The sequence below is a fragment of the Porites lutea genome, chromosome 13 (assembly GCF_958299795.1).
Source record: "Porites lutea chromosome 13, jaPorLute2.1, whole genome shotgun sequence".
NCBI lineage: Eukaryota > Metazoa > Cnidaria > Anthozoa > Scleractinia > Poritidae > Porites > Porites lutea.
In genome coordinates this window covers 21,773,014-21,797,119 of record NC_133213.1, presented here as the reverse complement: position 1 = coordinate 21,797,119, position 24,106 = coordinate 21,773,014, and the positions used below count along the sequence as shown (strand labels likewise).

The 24,106-nt window shown below is 40.7% G+C and overlaps 3 protein-coding genes across 3 annotated transcripts; 1 reads left to right on the top strand and 2 right to left on the bottom strand.

Moving 5' to 3' along the window:
• Positions 1–316: 316 nt before the first annotated feature.
• Positions 317–3,794, top strand: LOC140922552 (uncharacterized). Its single transcript, XM_073372529.1, has 3 exons — positions 317–364; positions 2,351–2,572; positions 3,399–3,794. Exons 1-3 carry the CDS (start codon positions 317–319, stop codon positions 3,759–3,761), a joined length of 633 nt encoding a protein of 210 aa, XP_073228630.1. The 3' UTR covers positions 3,762–3,794.
• A 1,071-nt stretch (positions 3,795–4,865) lies between these two features.
• LOC140922424 (carboxypeptidase B-like) lies at positions 4,866–10,495 on the bottom strand. The gene is made up of 7 exons (XM_073372411.1): positions 10,296–10,495; positions 9,901–10,002; positions 9,058–9,270; positions 8,205–8,289; positions 7,312–7,514; positions 6,464–6,548; positions 4,866–5,147 (listed from the first exon to the last, which is right to left on the bottom strand). The coding sequence occupies exons 1-7, from the start codon at positions 10,386–10,388 to the stop codon at positions 4,963–4,965; spliced, it is 966 nt and encodes a 321-aa protein (XP_073228512.1). The 5' UTR covers positions 10,389–10,495; the 3' UTR covers positions 4,866–4,962.
• A 3,224-nt stretch (positions 10,496–13,719) lies between these two features.
• Positions 13,720–23,997, bottom strand: LOC140923328 (carboxypeptidase B-like). The gene is made up of 10 exons (XM_073373423.1): positions 23,861–23,997; positions 21,363–21,444; positions 20,215–20,424; positions 19,218–19,319; positions 18,233–18,340; positions 17,091–17,201; positions 16,701–16,791; positions 16,146–16,354; positions 15,465–15,549; positions 13,720–14,896 (listed from the first exon to the last, which is right to left on the bottom strand). The coding sequence occupies exons 1-10, from the start codon at positions 23,962–23,964 to the stop codon at positions 14,712–14,714; spliced, it is 1,287 nt and encodes a 428-aa protein (XP_073229524.1). The 5' UTR covers positions 23,965–23,997; the 3' UTR covers positions 13,720–14,711.
• Positions 23,998–24,106: the final 109 nt, after the last annotated feature.

Below are 24,106 nucleotides of genomic sequence, written 5' to 3'. Positions count from 1 at the left end.
GCAGGCCACTTCAAAATGCCATTATATTCTCAAATTTCTATTCAATTTGAGAGTTTTCTAAGCAGCCTATTGTTCGGAACATGATTGAATGCATTAGTTGAGAGAAAAGTGTTCGTTGACCATCTCGCTTAAAAGAATAATCATGGAGAAGACCGCGAGAACGAAGGCTAAAACGCGATGACGATGATGATGGTGGCTGATAATGATGATGATGATGAGGATGTTGTTGATGGTGATGATGATGATAATGATGATGATGATGATGACGATGACGATGACGATGACGATGACGATGACGATGACGATGACGATGACGATGATGATGATGATGATGATTCATGAAAGGCAGTCCATACAAATAACCGTATGAATTAATTAATTTATAAAACTTCACAAATTTACAGTCTCAGATGGATCCGTGTGCTTACATAGCCAATGAATTTTTCAGCCTTTTGCAAACAAACCAAATACAGTATTGTTGAAATGACCTTACTCTTTATTCAGATAACAGATAATTTTCCGTACAAGACTGATCGACTCCTAAAACTTGTGATCCATTCCGAGATACTGAAAATCGTTCCGAACTAGATAAGGGAAAACACTGAATGATTGAATGATCCGCCTATTTGTCACGTGTTCTCGAGCTATCTCGGCCCAGTCCTATCTTGTTTACAACAAGTATAGATCCAGAAAAATGGAACAACGACTACAAGTTATAGGCCATGTTAATGATGAAAATGTTCCGATTCAAACAGGTCTCTGATTCGCTATAGTGTAATACTACCTACGTATATATTCGTGCTAATTTCTCTCTTTCACCTAAGACCTGTTTTCGTGCCTTGGTCAGCCGGAAATCCAATATTCTAATATCGGCTCGTTTGACCTCGATTGAGCAATGTCGCACACATAACAAGCTCGGACCTGATTGTCTTAGCCCTAAAATCCCAAGAGTGATCAACATTACTTTTCTCCTAATAATATTACTACATAATTTCGATAAAAGATATGAGAATCTGAAAATATCACTTTAGGGGAAATTCTTTAACCTTAAAACAGACCTTCTCGAGTAGTAAGGAAAATCGTATGTAGATCAGTGTGGAGAATTTGTATTTGGATATTTAGGCTTAAGGGGTTGAGACGTGACCACGCCGACTATTTTTTACATATTCAGAAGTCATTCTTTTTTCTCCCTGAAATCCTGTGAAATGTTTTACGTGAATATCGGCGGAGATGCGTTTTAAACTTACAACTGATGAATTGTTTTCAATGTAAGCCGTTGCTTTGCAAGTTCTTTGATATCACCTCTCGTGCAAAACGTGATGTGAAGTTGCCCACAAGACTTAGTTCAAGGTAAGATAACTTACGTTTCGTAGCAAGTCAATGAGTGTATATAATCCTACATTACAACCAACGTGAAGAAACGGCAATAAATATCTTGCAAATGCAAATAAAAGAAATTAAAACCAAGATAGATTTTTCCAAGTTTTGAAATCTGTAGGTTTTATAAATCATCTGCGCAAAAAGGTGTTTTGAAAATCAAACAGTCACAGGAAATTTTTATCTGCCAAATTTTGTTTATTGTTGTGCAGAGCAAGGTCAGGCCTGTTTCAAACGTCGTGCTACTGCCGTGCTAAGCTGGCTCGACTATAGCTCGACTGAAGCACGACGTTAGCACAACTTGGTTTCAGACGACGAATTTAATTCACACAATGACAGTCGAATGGAACGGCTGTAGCCAAAAACAAAACACAAAAACAAAGAAACGGTTTAGCAAACTTTTAAATATATTCTAATGTATTTATAATTCATGAATAGAGTTCGGCACGGCGGTAGCACGACGTTTGAAACCAAGTGGAGCTACTGCCGTTTAGCACGGTAGGCTTGCCGTGCTACACGGCAGTAGCACGACTTGGTTTCAAACGTCGCGCTACTGCCGTGCTCAAGTCGAATTTAATTCGATCAATTGAGTTCGGCACGGTATTAGCACGACGTTTGAAAGGGGCCTCAATCAGCAACAGTCGTTGTAAATACAGGAGAGAAGCATAGCTTCCTTTTTTTTTGTTTTAGATTAAAACAAAAAGTTTTCATAAGCAACAGGCGGAGAGAGATCTGTTCTTCGAATGTTCTTTATTGTTATTATTATTTTTTGTGCCTAATTGACCAACGTTCAGTCTGGGGGTACATGATACGTGTTGTGACACGTAGCCCTTAAACGCTAAATGGTGGAATGACTGGGACCTTTAATAAATCCCTTTTTGGTGAAATTTGCGACTTCAAGAAGGCTAAATGAGAACAAAAAGAAGAAGAGGAAGAATATTATTTTCACAAGGTCGATTTTATTGAATCTTAGAAATCATGTTTCACCTCTCAAGAAGGCGGTGGTGATCACTACAACGAGCTTACCTGTGGACGGCCCGTCCTTTATGCAGAGGGCCAGTTTGTGGAGTGCCATTTCAGCACCTCTCAATTTGCACCCTTCAGGAGAGTAGGAAAAAGGCAACTTAAAGAAATTCTTCGAGAGGCGGTTGCTAATGGCAGCCCTAAACACAGCCGTAAACAGAAACGCTTTAAGGTATTCCAAGACAGTCTTGGATTCTGGATTCCACGCTTGGGATTCCGGACTCCAGTACTGGATTGCGGAATCTGGATTCCGGATTCCAATCGTTAGTGGGATTCTGTGTTCCTTGAACTGAATCCTGGATTTCCAAAGCGCAGGGTTCTAGAGTCCACAAGCAACAATTTCCCGGATTCTGGAAACTGGACTCCCTCACTTCGGGTGATTATTACGTCAAAAGCTAGAAATATTTCTCAAGCAGCTTTTTGCTATGTTAAGTGTGCTACTTGCTAAAAAAAAACCCGTGCCGTTTTAGTAGTTTTAAGGTTAAAAGTTATGTTGCATTCAAATTGAATTTATAAGTCTTTAATTTTCATTCTAAAGGGAATGAGCAATAATTTCCTCCACCGCTTCTTATAATCACGTAATATACGTACATGACAGTTTTCATGTTAAGGGCTGTGCCCGAAGAAATCCCGAAGTGAAACCATTCACCATTCTGGTGAACTGGGTATTACAAAGTAAAAGGTGTTTCTAATCTTAGAGTGGATGTAGGATAAATCCCATAGAAAGACCGCTGAAAGTGAAAGCAGTATGTCCCTGTGGCCCTATTTATTGCACCCGAGTACAAGATGCTTCTAAATTTGAGTCTAGAAGGTGAAATCCTCAAATATAATGATATGCTCTATAAGCTACATATACAGCTTGAATATGGTATATCCAGCCCCAGCATTCACTTGGGAAGAGCAAGGTATATAAAAAGGAAGGGTGTGGGGGAGGGTACATCTTACCACTGATGTTGTCAAATCTGACCACATCGCTTAATCTTTTTGTTGCTTTTCAGCTTCAAAAGATAGAAGACGATTCAAGAAGTGACGAGTTTGAACTGACTTATCTGAGGGACGCCTCTTCAGAAAACACTAGAAACAAAACTGAATTTCAGAATCAGCAATATCGACAACAACAACAACAATTTTTCATACAATTGTTACGGTGGATTACTCTAGAAGGGGATGAATTTGTTCACATTGAAACTTTTTCAGATCTAGAAGATGTGTTTTTATTATTGGACATCATTGCAAAATTACGAAATCCTCTCTTAACTACTGTACTGATTAGTGAACCCGACCCACACCTTATAACTGTGTCAACCTCTAGTGTTCACGTCGACGTGGATTGTCTTCTGTTTTGCATGTTTCCGACGTAGCCGCAGAATTCAGCCAGCCAAGATGAACAGCTAAGGGCCTGTTTACATGGAGGTGGGGGACCCCAGGTAGGTGAGGTAACCCGCTTAGGTGGGGTAACCCGCCTGTCCATATAATCTCTCATTTCAATTTGATCACGTTTACATGATAGGTGGGGTTACCCACCACATGTTACCTCACCTACCTGGGGTCCCCCACCTCCATGTAAAAAGGCCCTAAAGGCGGCATTTTTTTCGGCGTTGTGGTGTGCTTTGAGTTTACAGAGCCGACCAGAGAACATCACCAGCTCTAAGTGTCTGATTAGTTCTCGTTGTTATTATCGGGTTTATCATCATAACGTAAACCATATTTGGAAAGTGTGTAATTGCCGATATCAATACAATTGACGTCAGTGGTGCTGATATCGACAGAAAAGGGTGCATACGGCGTTGTCAGTGGTTCACGGTCGTTTTGGCAAGGTATGGTTGAAGAAAATAGTTAAAGATATCACACGTCATGCAAAGATAAAATAAAAGCCGAATTACCGCCTCAAACTGGCAGAACACGAATTCGCAGAAATACCATTCGGGGCATGACAACTACTTTACGAAACATACCTTCAAATCCTGAAGCTGTGGTTTAAACGACAAACGTTTTGAAGACGCGAACTTTACGTAAAGTGACGGTTTTTAGTTCCTGCTATGAACATTAGAAACGACGACAACGAAATTTCACAAGAAAGTTTCGCTCCCTATCTCTAATTTTATTTTTAGAAGACTTAGAATTGCGTCATCTAACTTTTGACTAGACAGACTCATTTTTAACCGGCTGTGTTGTGTATCACGTAACAAGGTACCGTTTTATGTTTTTGTTCATATATAAAATGGTTTTAAAAAAGTTCTGATCCATAAATCCATTTATTTATTGCAAGCATTCTTAGACTTTTTTTTAATTAAAGAGTTTAAATTGAAACTAAAACATCATACTTTAGCTGGTAACTTTGATTCATTATGATAAATCAGTAATTTACATATCGTAAGGATGGATTAATGAATAGAACGATCACAGTTCCGTTTTTTGACGTACAAGTTCGGTAAACAATAACAATTTTAACACAAGTTTCTTTATCGATTTTTATTTCTCAAGGAATCAAGAAAGGTTTCTTTTACCGTACTTCACAGTCAATAATATTTCAAATATCCTTGTGTTTTGCTTCTTTCTTCATTATTCCATGTTCCTTGTGAGAGCTTTTAGGCCAGCAAACGTTTCTTGCCCCACGGGGATTATTTTGTCTGGTGGGAGAATAAATCCCCCACCGGAGTAGCTCTTTGGCCGGAGCTCCACACAGTAGGAATGTACAACTCCTAGGACCCCAAATGTCCAGTCTGTCGTGTCCCCAGTGGTGGGATCTTGAGACAAGGAATAATATGACCATTAAGGACCGGTGATTATTCATCACCTGGGGGAGGATTTTGGGCGGGATCACTTGATTTTAGGAGAACAGAAGGGGGGATCAGTCGTAACTGAGAACGCAGAAGAGGGGGATCACTGAAAACTTTGGAAGGATTCAGAGGGGGGGACCACTCAAATTTGCTTGGAAAATGAAGAAAGTCGTCAAATGTTATTGGGGGGGGGGGGGGGGATCACTTACGTGAAGTAACATTCAAAGGGAGGATCGGCTAAATTTCACCTTGTTTATTCCCAAATCCTCCGCCCCCGCCCCCGGCGATAAATAATGATCGGTCCCTAAGACATCCTTATTGAACGTTGTTCTTTTAAAATTTTCAAAAAAAACAGTCAAGGTGTCATTCACTCCCCCCAAGCAATTTGTCGAAGTGATAGGCGGTAGATTAAAGGATCTAAGGTAATCCGGATTTTCCAGAATCCACGAAATTTTTCAGTGGAGGTGGAATCCGGAATCCTGGGCATTGGAGTCTGCAATTCAGCTCAAGGAATACGGAATTCCGCAGACAATTGAAACCCGGAATCCAATTTCCATTGTCCAGGACTCCAGGATCTAGTACCTGGAATCTAGAATTCGTACTGTCTTGGATTCCTTTACTATTCATGGGCGAAACGAGCAAGGTCAGCTTCTTTGTTTTCATTCGGCCAACGCAAAAAACCGTTCATTAAATCGCCTCTAGTTACGTGGTCCGTTACCATCTTTCCCCACCTTAACAAAGTGTATTTAAGTTCACGTAAAGTGGAACATCTATTAACGGCCACCTCTCCGCAACGGCTGCCACGTCTACACAACGGCCATTTTTTTTTTATGGCGGACAGTCCATACATTGCCTATTGTTGAACCCTCTCGGCAACGGCCACTTTCTCTGTCCCTAAGGCGACCGTTGTGGTGAGGTTTAACTGTGGTACCAAATTAGGATGACCGTATTACTATAATTATTTTTTTGGTAATGATCTTCAGTTATGAAAATTCTCCATCCTAATCAGCATTCCATTCGTTTCATAGATTCATTCAACCTCGTATTTCCACTGAGACTAAAATCGCCCTCCCCTGACTTTTCAGTTTGTTGAGTTTTACAGTGTATAACGATACTTAAACGTGATTTAATACGTGAAGTCCATTGAACGATACGTCTGCTGAATATAAATGAGGTTTGAAAACTATTTTCGGGGATTCATAATTTTATAAATTCTGTCAGCACACGTTATATTCTCTCGGGGAATATAACGATTTCGTCGCTCAACTATGAATGATACTTACAGATTGTAATGGCAGCCGGCCCATATTTATAAGATGTGCCATGCACCGCAGTCAAAGCTTTAACTGCAGCTTGCATAGCCTTTTTCTAAGCAACAAGATAAAAAAAGAGGGTATAATCAAATGGAATATGGCAAGATAATAATGTAATGACTTTCCATGTTTTCATTTCCATTCAAATAAAATAACAAAATAAAAGTTATGTTTTATGAGTACCTTTGAATTTGATAAAGACACGGCTAAACTTCAAGTCCAATTTTTAGACCAAAATAGGCTTCAAATCTAACTGTTAGTGCAAGAATGAGTTGATTTGTATCAGAGATTTTGAAGCCGTTCAAAAAACTCACCGAGTGGTTTATTGTCAGTTCAGTTTAAAACCTCGAGGCGAAACCGAGAGTTTTTTAACCTGATAACACACTCCTGCTCGTTTTTTCAACATTACAACAAATATACAGCAATTTCCCATTGTCAGTACTAATTATAAACCATATAAATGACTTCTAAAAGTTAAAACTCAAAGGACAGTGGTCTCACGTGTATTCGTTTTTTCCTTGACATTCTGACAATTTTTTTTATTTTCTGTAAGGGTATATAAAATGGACCAGTTTTGTTTTTTCCAGTCACTGAACCAACCTAGAGTTTCGATTGTTTTCGAGGTTCAAAGACTTTTCGTTTGTTCCGCCTGTGGTTCTGTGATCTGTGATTTTACTTACTATTGATAACGTTCGTGTGGGAGGGGGGGGGGGGGAGGGGGGATAAGTCAAGTCAATTGTCAGTTGATCGTTTTCATAATTTAAGGTGATTTAAGTTTTAATTTTGTAACATATTATGGTCATGAGAAGCTAACGCACCATTTTGTCATATTTCGGAGGATATGCATTCGTGTAGCCCCAAGGACTCATCCACAACTGACTGTATGCATGAAAATCAATGTATCCCTTCAGCTCGTGCCTGCGGTGGTATAGGTACTTAGCCACGTTATGGGTCACTGTCTCGGAAAATGGACGGGGTCCAGTGTATATATCACTGCCAGGGCTCTGCGAAGTTCCCACTCCTACGCGAGAATATGTATCAGTTACCCATTAGCTTAAGTTCTAGCAACCCTTTTCAATCCTGAAATCCCGAAAGTTCATTTACCATTCATTCATTCTCCCAGCCCTCCCGCGAGGTCACTTACAGCAAGAGAAGAAGGAGAGGAAAGAATAGACCTCTGCTTGCCCCCGATACGTTTTCTATCACGCATGAACTGGCGTTTCCTTAACAACCAAAAACGTTTTAGTCACGTGCGACATAACTCACAGGACCGGTTTGCACGATAACAACTGTGGTCTCAGCAATTTCCAGCGTGCAGTCGCTCAACAGGGCACGCGCATTTCACCTTAAACTAAACAGGTCTTGAAAACCAGTAAGTTTCTGCCACAAATCTGGCCCGCGGCTGCAGGAAATCCATTCACTCGCTCGCTCGCTCACTCACTCCCTCACCTTTTTCCACCCACATATTAATCCACTCACTCGCTCGCACACGGCTAATCCACTCACTCGCTCGCACACTCATTCACCCACTCACTCACTCACTCACTCACTCACTCACCAAATATTCTATTTTTTTTTTCAACCTACCTTTTTAAAGGTAGTTTAAAAAAAAAAAATCATTCGGCCTTGATTGTTTGCTCGATGGAATACAGTATTATCTCAGAAGGCATGCGCAATACCGGTGATCAAACTGGCCTTCTCAAGTGCTTACCTGCAAAGTGGTAGTTAAAATTTCTGTTAGGATCGGCGCCATACCGTCCACTGTGTGGTCTTCTTGTCTTTCTCCACATACGATTCTGAAATGAGTCAAAGTAAATTATTTACAACTGGAGACATGCATGCCTATTTAGAAACTGTAGGCAGGGCTGACCTAAGTGGTTCTAGGGTATCTCTCTTAGACCTAAGCTACGTGTTTGTTCATAGTAGTTCCTTCACTTCACGCTCACTGAGAGGCTCAGTGCGACGTTTTTTACGCCAATTCTATGGTCTACAAGCGTATACCCGATGGAAAATTGTCATTTAATCATCTTTATACAATGTGGTGAATAATGCACGTGCTATGATTGGAGAGTAGACACATGGATGACGTCACGGGAAACTTGTTTTGTTGTTGTTGTTGTTGTTGTTCAAAATGGTGCACGGTTTTGAAAATGTTAGCGAGATTATTTGGGACGAGGCAGGTGAAAAGCCTCGAAAATAGTAAGGACAAGCTGTTAACAAAGAAAAAAATGGAAAAGCCGCGACATAAAGAGTTCTTGACGACTTTAACTGGGTTTGGGAGGAGACGAGAAAAATGAAAATTATTTTCTCGCCTCCCTTCCCCCACAGCTATAAGCCCCGACGCCTGCCCCCTCGGTATATATGAAACCAAGATGACCGCCTGTAACGGTACGCGATCTTGACGATCTCACGAAACTATAGGGGTCTGTGAACAGTCTAATGGCCTATAGGGTTAAGCGCTTAAAGGTCAGGCAAAATTTACATTATAAAGAGGACACCGTGGTTTCTTAGATAGATACGATTTTCTCATTAAGAGGTTTGGACTGTATTTGTAGGAAGCTTACATTTGTATGAGTGTACTCGTATCCGTCAACGTTGAAAACAGGCAGAATGACCCATTCGTATTTGTCCAACATGAACCTCACATCACTGTTGGTGCGTCTCGTTGCCAGTATTTGCCTTATCATGTACATGCAGGTAGCGGGGCTTATCCACTCTCTAGCATGAATTCCGCAATTAAAAAAGAATAGTGGCTTGGTAACGCTTCCAGACTTGATCTAGAAAAAAACAGAGGACTGGTAATAAGTGTCACTAAGCATGCGTGTATTCTGAATTCTCCGAAGTTAGTAAGTAGTCTATTTAGTGTCCACTTGAATTGAAGTTCGTAGGATGTTCACTTATATCTCGTTGACGTAGAAACAATTACAGTTAATACTTGCATTAAAAAAAATATTGTTTATTTCTCTTTAATTTCACATTCTGTATCATTATTGAATCATGCTCAACCAGCTATTTTACCGAGTCTGTACACAAGCGTGAGAACAAGAAGGGCTTTAAGTCAAACTCGCTTTTGTCGTCGATGAAAATACTCTATACTTTTATTAAGGCTAGTGCGATTAACATACTTCTGAGTTACGGATAGTGTTGTAATAAGGTTGTGAAGGAGAAGGGGGGAGGGGAGAGACGAAGGAGGGCGGAATACGCTATCCCAAGTAGGTACTACAACACAAAAAAGCGGGTTTTGAATGCAGTTGTTTGAAATGCACTTTGCTCCCGCCCCACCTCCACACCTCAACCTTCAACTTTGTTGCTAGGGTTCTCTCCAAATCCCTCAATCAGGGAGAGAACCCTGGTAACGATGCACACAACCTTTCCTTCTTGGCTTTTTAAATTCATATTTCACAAACCTTGATTGCCAGTTGTTCACGACCCTCATACGACCTTCCTAAAGTAAAGATTGACGCAACATCGGAATGCTGTGAGGCCAGGCTCCGTATTTCCGAGTGAATCTGTATTAACAAAAAAGAGACTATGTACAAAATACACATACATCAATTTTTCTCGAAGTGCACTCTGCAAAATTACTTGTTTCTGATTAAACGAGAGAAATATTTTAATCCCAGTTTGCATTCTCTCCAAGCGTTTTACCCACGTTTTTTTGCCTGTTCAGTTACAGCATTGAAGGTGAATATGCGACAATAACTTCAGTCACTTTGTTCTTCGATAAAACTTTTTAGTAAGGTCATCTGTAATACACACGCCAAAGAAATGGGACCTCATGTTAAACTGAACGTTTTTATACCTCTCCAAGGCGATGATATTTGGAATCGAAGCCTCCAGCCCTTGATGACGCTTTTTCGGCATCAAGAAGTACTTTCATGTCACCTGCTTTCATCTTGTAATGTATACCAGCGCCACTTAAACGATTTTCAATTTTCTGCACGGACGCCGGTTCCACGTGGATTTCCACCGGGTTGAGTGAAGGGACTGGGTAGGTCCAAAAATCAACCTAAGAAAGAAAGATTTGAAACAATTAAACGCAACGAACTCGTTCAGCACTTATACCGATCAACTTAATGCCGGCCGGAGTTATCCTCATCTGAATTTTAGAAAATCAGCTTTTTTGTATTAAGAAAAGGAAAAAGTTGTATTAATAAATACCTCATGTCTCATTTTGTTGAGGGTCGACGTGAAAACAGGATGATGGATATGCGTTTCTCTTTTTGAACTTGGATATGGTTTTGAGGTCAGCCTTGATAGAGCGCTAACCCTTACGGGTGGCCACCTTGGTTTCAAATGTACCGTATGCATAATATTATTTAATGTACACTTACGCCATCAACTCCTTCCTTGAGGAGGTTATCTAAAAAATTCACATGTGCTTGGCTCTTAGGGTATGCAGTGTACAGTTTATGCCTGTTAAATGAAAGCAACAATATCAGAAAAAAAGGGTATGTTCGTTCGGGCCCGTTTTTAAACGCATATAAACTTGTGAGTCTACCGCTGTCCAAACTTCACTCAAGTGTTAAGGGGAGGGGGGAGGGTGTAAAGGGGGCTCGAAAAAGGCAAAAAAAGCTAGGGAGAAACGTAAAAATATCACAAAAGTCGAACAGAATAAAATGAAACAACGAACAAAACAAAAAAAATTAGGCCTACCAAAAATAGGTATGCATGCTAAAACGCGAACTTTGAATGTGAACGCCTGATTAGTTAGGCTTAGTTTTGGTTAAGCACAATTTTTTTCCTCTCTTTTGAAATATTTTCTTTTTCCACTGATCGCATCCTAAAAGTTTTAGTTTTAAATTGTTGAATCCCAGTCACTATGCATACTAATAAGAATGCGATATAACTGTTTACCCTCATGAATGTTGATTTAGCTTTTTCAGGTGCATGGGAACAGCGAAAAAAAGGTATTTTGTCTTCTAATCTTTTTTAACTGTAACAGATTTTCCTCTCTGTGCCTGACAAGAAATTCTGCAGATTTAAGATTTTAACTCTTTAAACAAAAGTATTCTTGATTTGTGATCACTTTCGGCCCTTGCTTAGAATGGTATGCAGACAAAAACCGGCGGTACACTATACAGCAGATCGAAATCGAAAACAACCTCTGTCAATTTTTTTGGTCGGCTATTGTTTTTTTTTTTTTGTTTTTTTTCAATAATTTAAACTTTTTTTAGAATGATTTGTATCTATCTATCTATATATATATTTATAACTGTAAAAATTTCTTAGACAACTAATTTGTCGATAGAATGTCTCGGGTCTCATCAGGAATTACGAACGATCTGTGTCCACGTTCTCTGACCGGAAAAGCATTAAAATGATTTATTTCAAATGCACCTGATGACTCCAGAGTGGAATGAATTTTTTCACGCTAAGAAAATGCATCAGTAAGTGTTAAAATAAAAGTAAAGACCTTCTTTAGCTGGTGAAGATTTAACTGTCAATATTTTCTCTTACAACCAAAATTTAAGGTATAATTTATGTCCCATTTCCAAAGCAGCTGAAATTATCAGAACATAATCGCAAATAGATGAGAAAACTTGGTGTAGCAAGCATTAGATTTTCGGTTCTCCGTCCAGGCTCTAAGCTAAAATGTCGGGCACACCATTTTATCATCTTAAAGATGCAAAACATGACCAAGGATTTAAGTTTATCATCATTTACTTAAATTAAATCCCTGAGTAAAAACAACAACAACAATAACAATCGAGGCAATGAACGAATAAGGACGACTTTTTTTGGCGCCCTAAGGCGGCTAGTGAACTCGAAAGAACCTTAAGTGGGGTAAAAATAGGTTCACAATTGATAGAAATCTCGCAATCTGCTAGTATCGTGATTATAAAATAGCTTAAAAAGTTACTTACCCTTGGAAAGTCTCTTGTTCAGCAAAAACGGCAGCTGTGAGGAGTATCAGAGCAAATTCTCGAATGACCCTCATGTTTACCGGTCGGAAGTGTTCCGTAAAAAGCCTCTGATCTGAAGGTTTTCTTTGCAAGTCTCCTATCTAAACAAATATACTCGCTACCCTCGAGGGAGGGGTGGGTGAGGAGCAATTTCGTGCTTTTGGGCTGGACCCTCTCGGCCTTGCAGTTTGAATCTTCAAAAAACTTAGAGATGTAGACAATCTCTATATTTTGCGGTTAAGTACGCTTCTTCCTCTCTAGTATAGAAATAAAAATTGAAAAATAGGTAGTTGCTGATTTTCGATGTTAAAGGGGATTATTTAAACACCTTTATTTTCCATCCAGACTATCCCATCAACTGAATAAGCCAGGCGATAATTTCTTTGATGTGCTAAGTGCTGTTGAAATAGGCCATTCAACAAAGAAGCCTAAAAGCTATTTTCAAACAATGGACCACTGATGACTGTTTAAATAATGATCGAGCATTCCACGGGAGATGGTATAAAAAGATAATCAAGAAATCATTTTGTTCAAAGAGCATTTTCAAAATTCATGCAAGGACAATGCTAAACGCAAATAGTGCGACGTAAATCTCACATGGTATTAGTTCTAGTTTCATCGCAATTAATCTTGGCCACTGTGAAAACAGGAAAAAAACGCGGCCATCCTTTCTTATTTCGACTAGTTGCAAATTTTGCAAGACTAGGATAGCCTGTTCACAGACCCTCTAAGTTGTTTTCAAAGTCCGTCGAGCGCGCAGAACGAAAAGAAAGATTAAACAACGTCTGTGTACAGGCTAGACTAGTAAAGACTGGTGAAAGAGTTTTGCCTCTATTTACGAGGTAAGCTTTTCTTGGTTTTACGGCGTTAAAGGAGCCGTTATAGTATATTCTTTCCATAATGTAGCTTTGGCCCTGAGGAAGGCTTATTTTTTTTAGCCGAAAAATTGTCCTCAAATAAATCAGTCCTTTGCTGTATTACCAGCCTTTCAGTCAGTTTGGCTAAATAATTACTTCTACAACCGTCTAGGTCAAGTCACAAGCCCCTGAACAATGGCGAATCCAGACCTTCAGATAAGGGAGGGGGGGGGGTGGGGGATAATTTTGGAGGGCGGGCTTGGCGTTCATTCGAGTAAATACGGTATACATGTATATGCATGAGACTTCGATGTCGGATCTATCTAGCCAGGGACATCCTATCCGGGAACACCCCACCCGGCCGCGGGAGAAAGTTATACAGTTTGAGCCCCTCCTGGTTGACTTTCGTGTAAGGTTTCTGGATTCTTGAACTAAGGCTGCAACGTCTGAACTGGAACAGTAAACTCCCAAATTAGACATACTTTTATTTTTTTCTAAAAACAATTCCTTTTGAAAATAACATGATTTAAAGAAAGCACTTTACCAAGTTCAGCGATTTGTTGAGAAACCACTAGATACACCAAATTAAGGTTTCGATAAAATTTTAAACAATGGGGTATTTATAATACACAGCTTAACACAAAGGCGACGGTCCCAAACAATGTGAATGTAATAGGCCTCTCGTATAAAATCTTTAGAGCTATTTGCAGAGGAGGCGAGAGGGAGACTAGACTTTTGATAATGGCTTGGGCAATAACCAACTCAAATGCACTATCTTAGGAAAAGGTGGGGGGGGGGGGGGGGGGGGGGCGGGGGAGAAGAAAGAGAGAGGGGGAGGGGTGTGCTCAGGGATTTCAAACCTTTCGCCTCCCTTACCTTACGTTCCCAGCTCCCGCTCCTTGTCTTGACTTCCTTCCCTTTAAGCCTTTTTCGATTGCTAAATATTTAACTTTATTGTGTAATTTTCCCATATTTTCCCCGCTTACCTGCCTTTTAGAACTCCCAACTCCCGCCCTTTCCTCTCCCACTTCCCGTAGCCCTCCCACCCGCTATTTCCCCGGGCTCCTACTCCTTGTTCTCTGGCACTATTTACCCCAGTGAGCTCGAAAGCTGTTGAATAATTGAAACCCATATTTTCACTCGCTCATCACAGGAGAGAGAGAAAGAGAGAGCTAAATAGTCATTACACTACTAAGGTTTGTCTCAACTCGTGATCGATTCCTTCCGGAAGCCCAATTTTGCCTCACTACTCTAGTTTAATTACATGGGCATATAGCTAAATGGTTCTTCTAAACTTGAACTAAAAATAATTACTGCGGTGATTTGATACCCAGATTTCCCACGGCAGCGTAATGCAGAGTGAAGCCTGGATACAAGAAGAATTGCGGTGTTACACTGGGTTAAAAATATTACATTAATGTTTTTGAAGATACGGCTGAGAGTTAGACTGGTTTCTCAACTTATAAAGGAACAGAGAATCTTTAACCCGGATAATGTTTCCTTGCCAACGGGTTCAATGTACGAAGGGGGAAGAATGAATCCGTTCTCCGCGAAGAAAGACGGTTGAAGCTCAACTCCGTAAGAATGTGTTACTCCTAACACTCCGTGAACCCAGTCTGTAGCGTCTCCAGAAGTCTTATCTGTAATCAAACATAAACATGATTAAGGTGAGCGCACTATGGTGAACCCACTACCCTCCCAGCCCCTCCTTTGCCCCTCCATCTACCACTCATACCACCAGTGTGGACCCAGTTATGTCTTAGTGTAGACTAGAGTTTGTCGTCAGTTGACTTCTCTGCTTCGAGAGAGAGAGGTTTTGTTTTAGTGCAGACTTGAATTTGTCGTAAGTTCTCTCCTCTGCTTCGAGAGAGAGTTTTTGTTACGGGTAATCCAGTTTTCTTCACCCCTCACAAAGGGGTAGGGGGCTGCTAAAATTTCGTTGCACATGTAACAAATCTGTGGGACGTTAAAGAACCCACACACTCTTCGTAAAGAGTACGGCACGTAGTGCCCGGTGTAGTGGTCTATCCAACTTTCACACTCATGTATGGGGGCATCATTACTCATTCCTTCATTACGTGTAAACTGCACTGCAGTCTGGCAAAGTCCCACAACCAGTGTAAATTATCCCTGAAAAGCCCCGAAGGGAGTGGATAATAAGACATTTCCAATTTCCAATTTACTGAATATAAGAATGTAACCACTTACATATAGCGATGGCCGCGGGTCCATATCGAAAAATGGTGCCATGGGTGTGGTAGATCTTCTGAACAATTTTTCTCATAGCGGGTAACTGTTAAAATTCAAGAAATGGAATATCATTAATACTGAAATGAGCTGAACGATGATCAAAAGCATTTTTATTTTCATCTTTGTTGAAAGAACACTCACGTCTTGTAACCTAAGGGACTTTCTAAACTGTCGGTACAAGGGGAGATTCATAGCCTCGACCTTCACAATAGATACAAATTCTCCGGCTAATATGTTCGGAAAATATCGGTGGATACTCTGTCGTACACAGCTGATCAAATGAGTGAAAGTAGGAAGAACACTTGAGCAGGGGTATTCTTCCTTATATGTACATCCCCCTCCGCCTGTCCCTAACGGGGGAGAGACTGACGGGAGAAAACTCCCCCACTTCCAGAGCTCATCAGTACGGTGGCTTGTAGGGATCAAAACACGTCCCAGAATTCAAAAACACTTTCCAGAATCCAAACCACTTTTGGATTCTGGGAAGTGTTTTTGAATTCTGGGACGAGTTTTGGATTCTAAGACGTGTTTTTGGATTCTGGGAAGTGTTTTGCATGGATTCTGGCACGTGTTTTGTCCCTATGAGGCACGGTACATCAGAGAGCTTCCTAGCTTGCTGTCCCACCCATTCAAACTTACATGCTCTTTATGAAATGTTGGTGGAAGAACTGTCGTGAAACCCCATGGAGACATCCAAAGCTGTCCGTAGCAGTGAAAGTCCACATAACCTTTGATCCGTCTTCTTATTGAGTACATGTATTTGCCCAGATTTCTAGCTTCCGGTTCGGAGAAAGGCCACAATCCAGGATAAATGTCACTACAAGGTTTGCCATAATCTGCTCCGACAGCTGATGAGTACAAGATTTATCCTGTTACTGTGGATCTCACATAAGTCTGGGAGATTAACGCGGCTTTGCTTCGGCGCGCTCTGTGATTGGCTTAAGAGAGAAATCCTGGGAAAGTGGCGCCAGAGCTTATGGGATGGTAACGGAGAGCACGATAGTGAAAAGCGTTGCATTGTACAGTAGAAAACGTTTTTAACGCAACTTGCGTGTTATGGCATCATTAAAGACGCTCGCTTTCCTACAAGCAGATTTTTAAGTAGCGACGGGGAGGAGGTGAGCGAACGCTCAGTATTGCCTTTGTGTCGTCGCCATCTTTCATTTCGAACAATAACAGCTACAAATTACTTACTTGCCCACTTGATGTTGAAATTTCTGTTCAGATCCGTGCCAACGCATTTCGTTGAGTTAGACGGTCTTCTATTCTTCCTCCACATCCGGTTCTTTAATAAATCAAACCTCAATTCATGAATAATGCATCATTAAACTGAAGCAATCACAGTATTCTAAAATGTCAAGCTTTGATACATAGCAATTTACTAAAGGCGCGTTCGATAGCCTGTATTCCGAAATAACAATACATTGAATATACTGTAGACATCACTTGGCTTAGCTTTCATTAAGTGGTAAAATCCAGAATTCTGGTGGAATTTGAAAGTTAAGATGAGCGTAGCATTCCAATGGTCCAAATCCCCTAGGATCTTTTTTCTTATCGTTTTTATACCAATCTGCAACGTCTTACCGTAGAATGAGTGTAAACATATCCATCCACATTTACAACAGGAATTACTATCCACTCTAGCTTGTCCACTAAATCTCTTATTGATTCGTCAGTTCTGTACTTGAGTACGAGCTGGCCAAAAACAAAGAAAAGAAAAGAAATGGAAGAATGGAAAGGAAAAGAAAAAGGAAAGTATAGGAACTGAGTTCGCATTAACAAGATTAAGATTTACTATACCGCTAACATTGATTTTTGCATGTATAATTCTATATAATTAATATTATTCTAATTATCTTGTTGTAGTAATTTATCTGAGGGAGCCCATTCCTTATACGCCCGGTGGCTTTAATTCCCTTGGGCTTCTTGGCCATCAGGTTTTTAAATATTTAGATTAATTTTTCTTGATTTTTTTTTTGTACATTCTTATGGAAAACAATAATCTGAAACTGAAACTGAAACTGAAACAAAACTAGAACTGTAGAAACGTAGTAAGAAAGAAAAACTGGTACATTTTGGGTACGGAAAACGATACGTCGGACAACGCCTTTGGATGGTTGAGGAGTAGATCAGTAAGATATCGGTCTGGGTAAATCTAATTAAGGCACGCTTAACTTCGAGCAAATCTGCTAGTGGTTTTTTCACACGTGACCTGTCAGGCACCCCTTGCGTTTGGATGAACATATGACGTGTTGCACGCGTTCTGCTGCAGCTTCCTTATAAGGATCGATCCACATCAGAGCCCCCGCTAGCAAATCATTACGTAGACTGCAGGCAATCTCTCTTTCTTCACATGTAGTAAGTGGAACAGTGGCGGATCAGGGGAGGGGCCCGAGGGGGGTTGAAAAAATTTGGGGGAGGACCGCCCTCCCTTATCTAAAGGTCGAGATGACCGCTGCCCCACCCCCTCCCCCGCACTGTGGAATGTAAGCGGACTAGAGCGTCGAGCCGTCTCGCGTCTTCCACATTTTGTGTCTCACGCCTTTCGCTCGATGGACTAAGAAAAAAAAAAAAAAGAGTCTGCTCCTACTCTAATCATTACGTTATTAAGGATATTTCCCTCCAAGTTCGTCATGGTCTGTTAAACTTTCCAATTAAGAGTTGCGTGGTATTTTTTCTTGAATAAATAGTCTGAAAAAATGAACGTGTGTGCTAAATTATTGTACCTCTCTGGCGACATACACACAAGTTGAAATTGCAATCCATTCTCGCGCGTGGAGACCACAGTTGATAAACATTACTGACTTGTTTGTGAGAGACCTGTTTGAAGAGATCTGAGACAAAAAAGAATCAATGTTTAAAAAGATTACTGACCACCAATGATGAATCTAGGACAAGGGCCGATGAGTTAGGGAGGGGCAGCCACACTCCTTATTAGGCAAAATTAGCAAAAACTACAGGACCCGGTTGCTCAAACGATGGAAAGCGCTATCCACCGGATTAATCACTATCCACCGTGGATAAGTATTAGGGAAACTAATTGCACTTTCCACTGGGTAGAGCTTATCAGGCCCCAGTTGCTCAAAAAATTGAAAGCGCCATTCACCGGATAAATCACTATCCGGTGGATAAGTATTAGGAGAACTAATTGCGCTATTCAGTGGATAGAGATCTATCCGATGGATAGTGATATCCACCTTATCAACAACTGGGGCCTGGTGGATAACGTTATCTGTCTATTGAACAACTGGTGCCAGGACGACAAAGATGATGGCACGGCAGATCGCTGGAAAAAGAATTCACCAAAGGCAGCGTGGCAAACTCAACACCAAATTTTACTTTCAGTCTTTTCCGCGCGCTTTTGCATTCTCGTTTGATGTCGCGTTTGTGTCGAGACTTGGAACTGTAAGATTTCTTTTACCTATAGAGCAAATAAAGTTATACCGTAAAGAAAAAACGTCTGGTCTTCACATGACAGACCTTGCAAGCGTTTGATTTTGATTTGAAAAGCTCAAAAAGAATGCTTCTTTCAACGCCATAATATGATTGTTTAGTGCTCTGAAATGGTGGCCAGAGTTTTCGCAGCAGGAAACTGGTCTATATAAGTTGTCCAATGTACCTTGGATGTAAATCGACCTTTAAAATAGCAGCAATAGTTTTTTAACGAGGAAAATGAATAAATATACTTAAAATAACAGCAATTTATGGTACCTTAATTCCGTGTATGGTTCGATTCTCGTAGGTTTTTCCAATACTGAACACTTCTACAAGCGTTTCGTTGAGTCGCTGTAGTCGCCTCATTTCGTGGACAATCTAGTGATGAACCAACGTAAAGGATTGCACTTTTTCTTTTCTTTTAATTAAGGTATACATCAATAGCCTGAGAAAAAAAACGCCGACATTTCGCGACACCACTACTGGTTTCCCCACGAAATGAGTTCTGAAGAACGAGCGAAGAAATTCCATGCTGAAGACATGTCACTACCGGCCAGATCTGGGTAGTGTTTTTAATTGGTTGAAGCAGGTTTACCTGGCTCGCGGCGCGACCAGTGAAATGCACTAACCAGATCTGGGTAGTGACACGTAATCAGTATCATATGGAATTTCTGCAGTCGTTCCACAGAAGTCATTTCGCGGGGAAACTAGTGGTGGCGTCTCGAGATGTCCGCGGTTGTTTTTTTACGCGTAAATCACTTAACACTACCTCGTTTATTGTGATACGTTTTCTTGTAAAGGAATAAGATGGTACTCCGATAACAATAGAGAGTTTTAGATCCGAGTTTACCGCGAACCTCTAACCGCTGGAGGTCACGTGACAAGTCTTTCGCGTCACGTTTGAGGTTTACGACGTGCATTTTCAACGTGGGGAGGTAGGTTTTCACGTATGTCATTTACCTGAAAGCTTTTAGCGTATAATTCTTGTTTCATCCCACGTAATGACACAAAACACAAATTCGGGCGAAATGCTAAATTTTATAAATCCTATTGGATCTTGAAAACAAGTGCCATTCATGGCTGCTAATTCAAAATGTCGGCCGTAATTTAATCCACCGCCAATCTAAATCGAATTATGTTTGAACGTCTAACCGCAAACGGGTAACCGCAAACCGTGCTTAGAGGTTCGCGGTAAACTAGGATCTAAAACTCTCTAATACCTTTTTATCATACTTTTCCACAAAATACCGCATACAACGTTGTTCAGACTCACCTGAGAATACGAACGGAAAGCTCCGTTGAATGGCACTCCGGAGCGCGCTCTCATTCGTTCTCCATTGATTAAACGTTGTAAGTTTCTTATTTTTACGCGGAAAGAAATCTCTCTCCTTGCGAGAACGTGCTTAAATTCCCGCGCCCACCGATGAGTCACGTGGATGTCCACTGGCTCACCAATCTTACTTGGGTAGGTCCAAAAATCAAGCTACAAAATAGGACTGTAGATTAGCAAGCGCCAAATTACGTTATGGATGGATTGAAGTTCGAGCAATGAAGCCTATAAACGAACAGCAGGATTTGTATGTGAAGTATATCAAGCAGGAAGAACTCGGTTAGGGGGCCTAATGCATTGCATTGCGTTGCACGAGGAGAATTAAGCTAGAATGCATGAAATTTAACTAAATACTCTGAGCCAACATAGAAAGAACGGAAAGAGATCTTTACTCCGTGATAAAAAGGGGCCGATTTTAAGTTACCAAAGCAGGTCGATTCAACACTAAGAGCGCGTGTTCTAATTGGGGTCAAAGCACGTTTTGATAAACATAAATATCGTATTTATTCGATTAACCGCCCTGGGCGCTTATTAAATTTTTGGACCTTAAGCGTGGGCGCTTATTAAATTTTCAGCATTTTAAGCAAGTGTAGTATGTTTATTTTGCAACAAAACAGTAAATGGTAATGACAAAACTCGAAGATGTAAAAAAGCAAGGTTCCTGTAAAATACTTTGAAGAAATCTCCGTCTTCGGGGAGGTCTCTTATTAGTACTTATTCAATTTTGGGGGGTGGGGTGGGGTTGGTCGCTTATTTGAGTTTAAGTGGGAGTGGGAGGGAGGTGGGGTGGGGTGGGCGCTTATTCGAGGCTGGGCGCTTATTAACTTTTTCTGCCTTTAGGATGGGCGCTTATTCGAGGTGGGCGCTAATTCAAGGTTGGGCGCTTATTCGAATAAATACGGTACTAGAAAGTAACTTTTATCAGTCTTCTTCTCTTCTAATCGAGAGAAAGACGTAGTAGTGTTCACAGAAGAAAGAATGGTGTGTTTTTGACCCAACAAAGGAACTGCTTTATTTTGCTAAAGACTGGGGTTAGTCGGGTAATGGAACACAAAGCCTAACATTCCTCAAACAAACAATTTGTACCGTACCTCAAAATCATTTTTATCAAACAGGTTATTAAGGTACTTCAGTGCTTCTTTCGTCCCAGGAATAACTTGTAAAACTTTGTCACTGTAAAAGATAATGAAGGAAAGCCGGAACGCATTTTATATTTAATAATTATTTTCTCAGCCTTAAGTTGTGTCTAGAAAGTATTCCATGAGACTGAAACAGCCAAAGAGAAATCTCTCGCGCGATGCACCGGAAAGTAACGCGCGAAGGGCTTATCGAGAGACTGGAAGAAGATTACACACGCAAGCGAGCCGCGAAGGAAAGGAAGATTGCACGCAGACATTTTTTGTGCGTTTTACATAAGGGCGTAGCCTGCGAGCAAGCTCTCCTGTTTGGGCAAGTGAAACAGGTCTCGCGAGAACGCGCGAGCGAGCGGCGAAGGCCCCTCGCTCGCGCGTTCTCGCGAGGCTCGCTTCGCTTGCCCAAACAGGAGAGCTTGCTCGCAGGCTAATAAGGACGTTGCAGACAGGGTTTTTTTTTTTTAACAAAATAGAAAAGCAAGTTCAAAACACAGCCTATAACAGAAATAACCATACAATATAAATGCTAATGTATCTGACAACGATAAAAAGTTCTGACTTCTTAGGTCAATCTTATGCTCAATCAGATAACGTAGAAAAATGGGACGACAAGCGTTAAGAGAGAGAAAGCCAATAACTACATCCTCAACTCTTCCATTTAAAGTTCTCACTTTAAATAGAAGTTCACAGCCAACTAAATCTTGCCGGATTGACGAGTCTTTTTGCTCGCAACCATTTCAAAATCGGAAATTATACGAAATCCTGCCGGTTTTGCCTTTGTAAAAATTGATGAACTTCCTAACTTAATATTTTCTACACTTCTCTGTTCCCCGGCCCTGCTTCTTAGAAATAATTAATTCTCTTTGACTTCCGCTTCGAAACTAACCTGCGTGGCAAGCCTTCGAAAGGGAAGGGGAAGTTGTGGACAAGTGAACTGATCTAAAAAAGAGCACGCGAAAACGCAATGACCGCACAAGCAAAGGGAAACCGGGTAACAATGTATAAAAATTAAAAAAAAAAAACAACTGCCTTCTCTCTCCACAAGCAGATCAAGAATTCTTTACTAACTTACTTTCGTTAGTATTCTCTTTTCCTCTCGACCACGGACAGACGACAGAAAATCGCAAAAGCAAGGAAACTGTTTCAAAGTTAACATAAAAAATTTGCGCACTTGAAAAACTAAATCTTGCTGTAAGTGTCATGAGTCAAAATTCTTTTTCTTGATGGCCATGTGTTTTCAACTAAACTTTTTTGTGAAACTCATTTATTAATATTTCGAATTCAAGATGCTTCCTCTCTAAAATCAAAAGATTTTGACACACGGAATCAACCCTAAAGACATGCAGATTACCATTTAAAGGTAACCATTTCGACAGTATTTTCGCATATGACTGATTTATTTCTTTCCACACTGAATATGGTAGAAAATGACCATCACCTTATTTGGACACTTATTTCTCCTCAAAGTTTACCCGATTCGGCTATTAACACTGATTATCACTTTGGAAGACTGGTAAAAATGTTGAATGACCTGACAAGCAGGAAACACTCATGGGCAAGAAAATCTGATCAATATTTCAAGTAACATTGGCGCTAACCGGCGATAACACAGCAGAAAGGTTTTCTCATGCGTCCCTTTTTACGGATCCCAGGACAAAAACAACGCTCGCTGTAAGGGAAATCGCGATTAAGGAATCCGCGAAGTTTTTGGTTGTGGAATCCGGAATATGCAAATGATCATGTGTCAGTGTACGCGCTGCAGTATGGGTTGCTATACCCCCGGGGTTTCTTTCTCCTCCAACTACAATTATAGCCTAGGTATCCAGGGGTATAAGATCTTCCCCTGGGGGTTTTGGGAGCGTAGATTTTAATGAGAGGACTTTCATTTCGCTTCTCTCTTCCACTTTTCCACAGAGAAACGCCTGACACTCAGGATACCTTCAACAAACTCTGAACCACGAACGGAAGAGGTAGCGTTTGATCGGAAACGCCTATACAGACAGGAAGATTAAGTACGCCGGCATCAGTTTTGAATTCGTCGTACTGACCTCTCGTCAAGCGATAGACGCACGTACGCAGATGACAAGGAAAATAAAGATGATGAAGAAAGTGAGTTGAGGGTTAATTTTACGTCGACAGTACGCAAAATACGTCGCGGAATTGACTATAATGATCAAGCTTCGGTATTCCCTCGCCTAGCTGCTTTCAAACCTAACCCGGTCGTCGGCCTATCACGAATTTATCAAATCGACCCTCAAGATTAAAAAGGGGATATCTGAGCCGGTTAATGTTAACAAACATAAATATTTACCAAAAGAGTGGACGAGATTGTATAACGAGAACGATCGAGAACACGCTATTGCAAGCAAGGACGATTTAATACGCAAATCAAAAGATTTATATTATCAGTTTTACGTCGCTCTTCCTAGATCAAAACTAGTACTGATCAGACTCACCCGTTGAATGTTTTTCTTCCCTCTGCATTTGTCTGTCCGAACACCAGGAAGGTAAAAAAGATCAGAATTCGGCAGAAAATAGCGAAATGTTTTGTCCGCAACATCCCACTGCAAACTCAATCAGTGTCGGTGAAAACGGAAAAACGCATTCAAGGACCAATGTGTCTTTGAATTACCGGCAGTAACATGATATGACATTCTAGCACAGTATTAATTAAGAGAGGTCACGTTTTTAGTCAGCAGGTT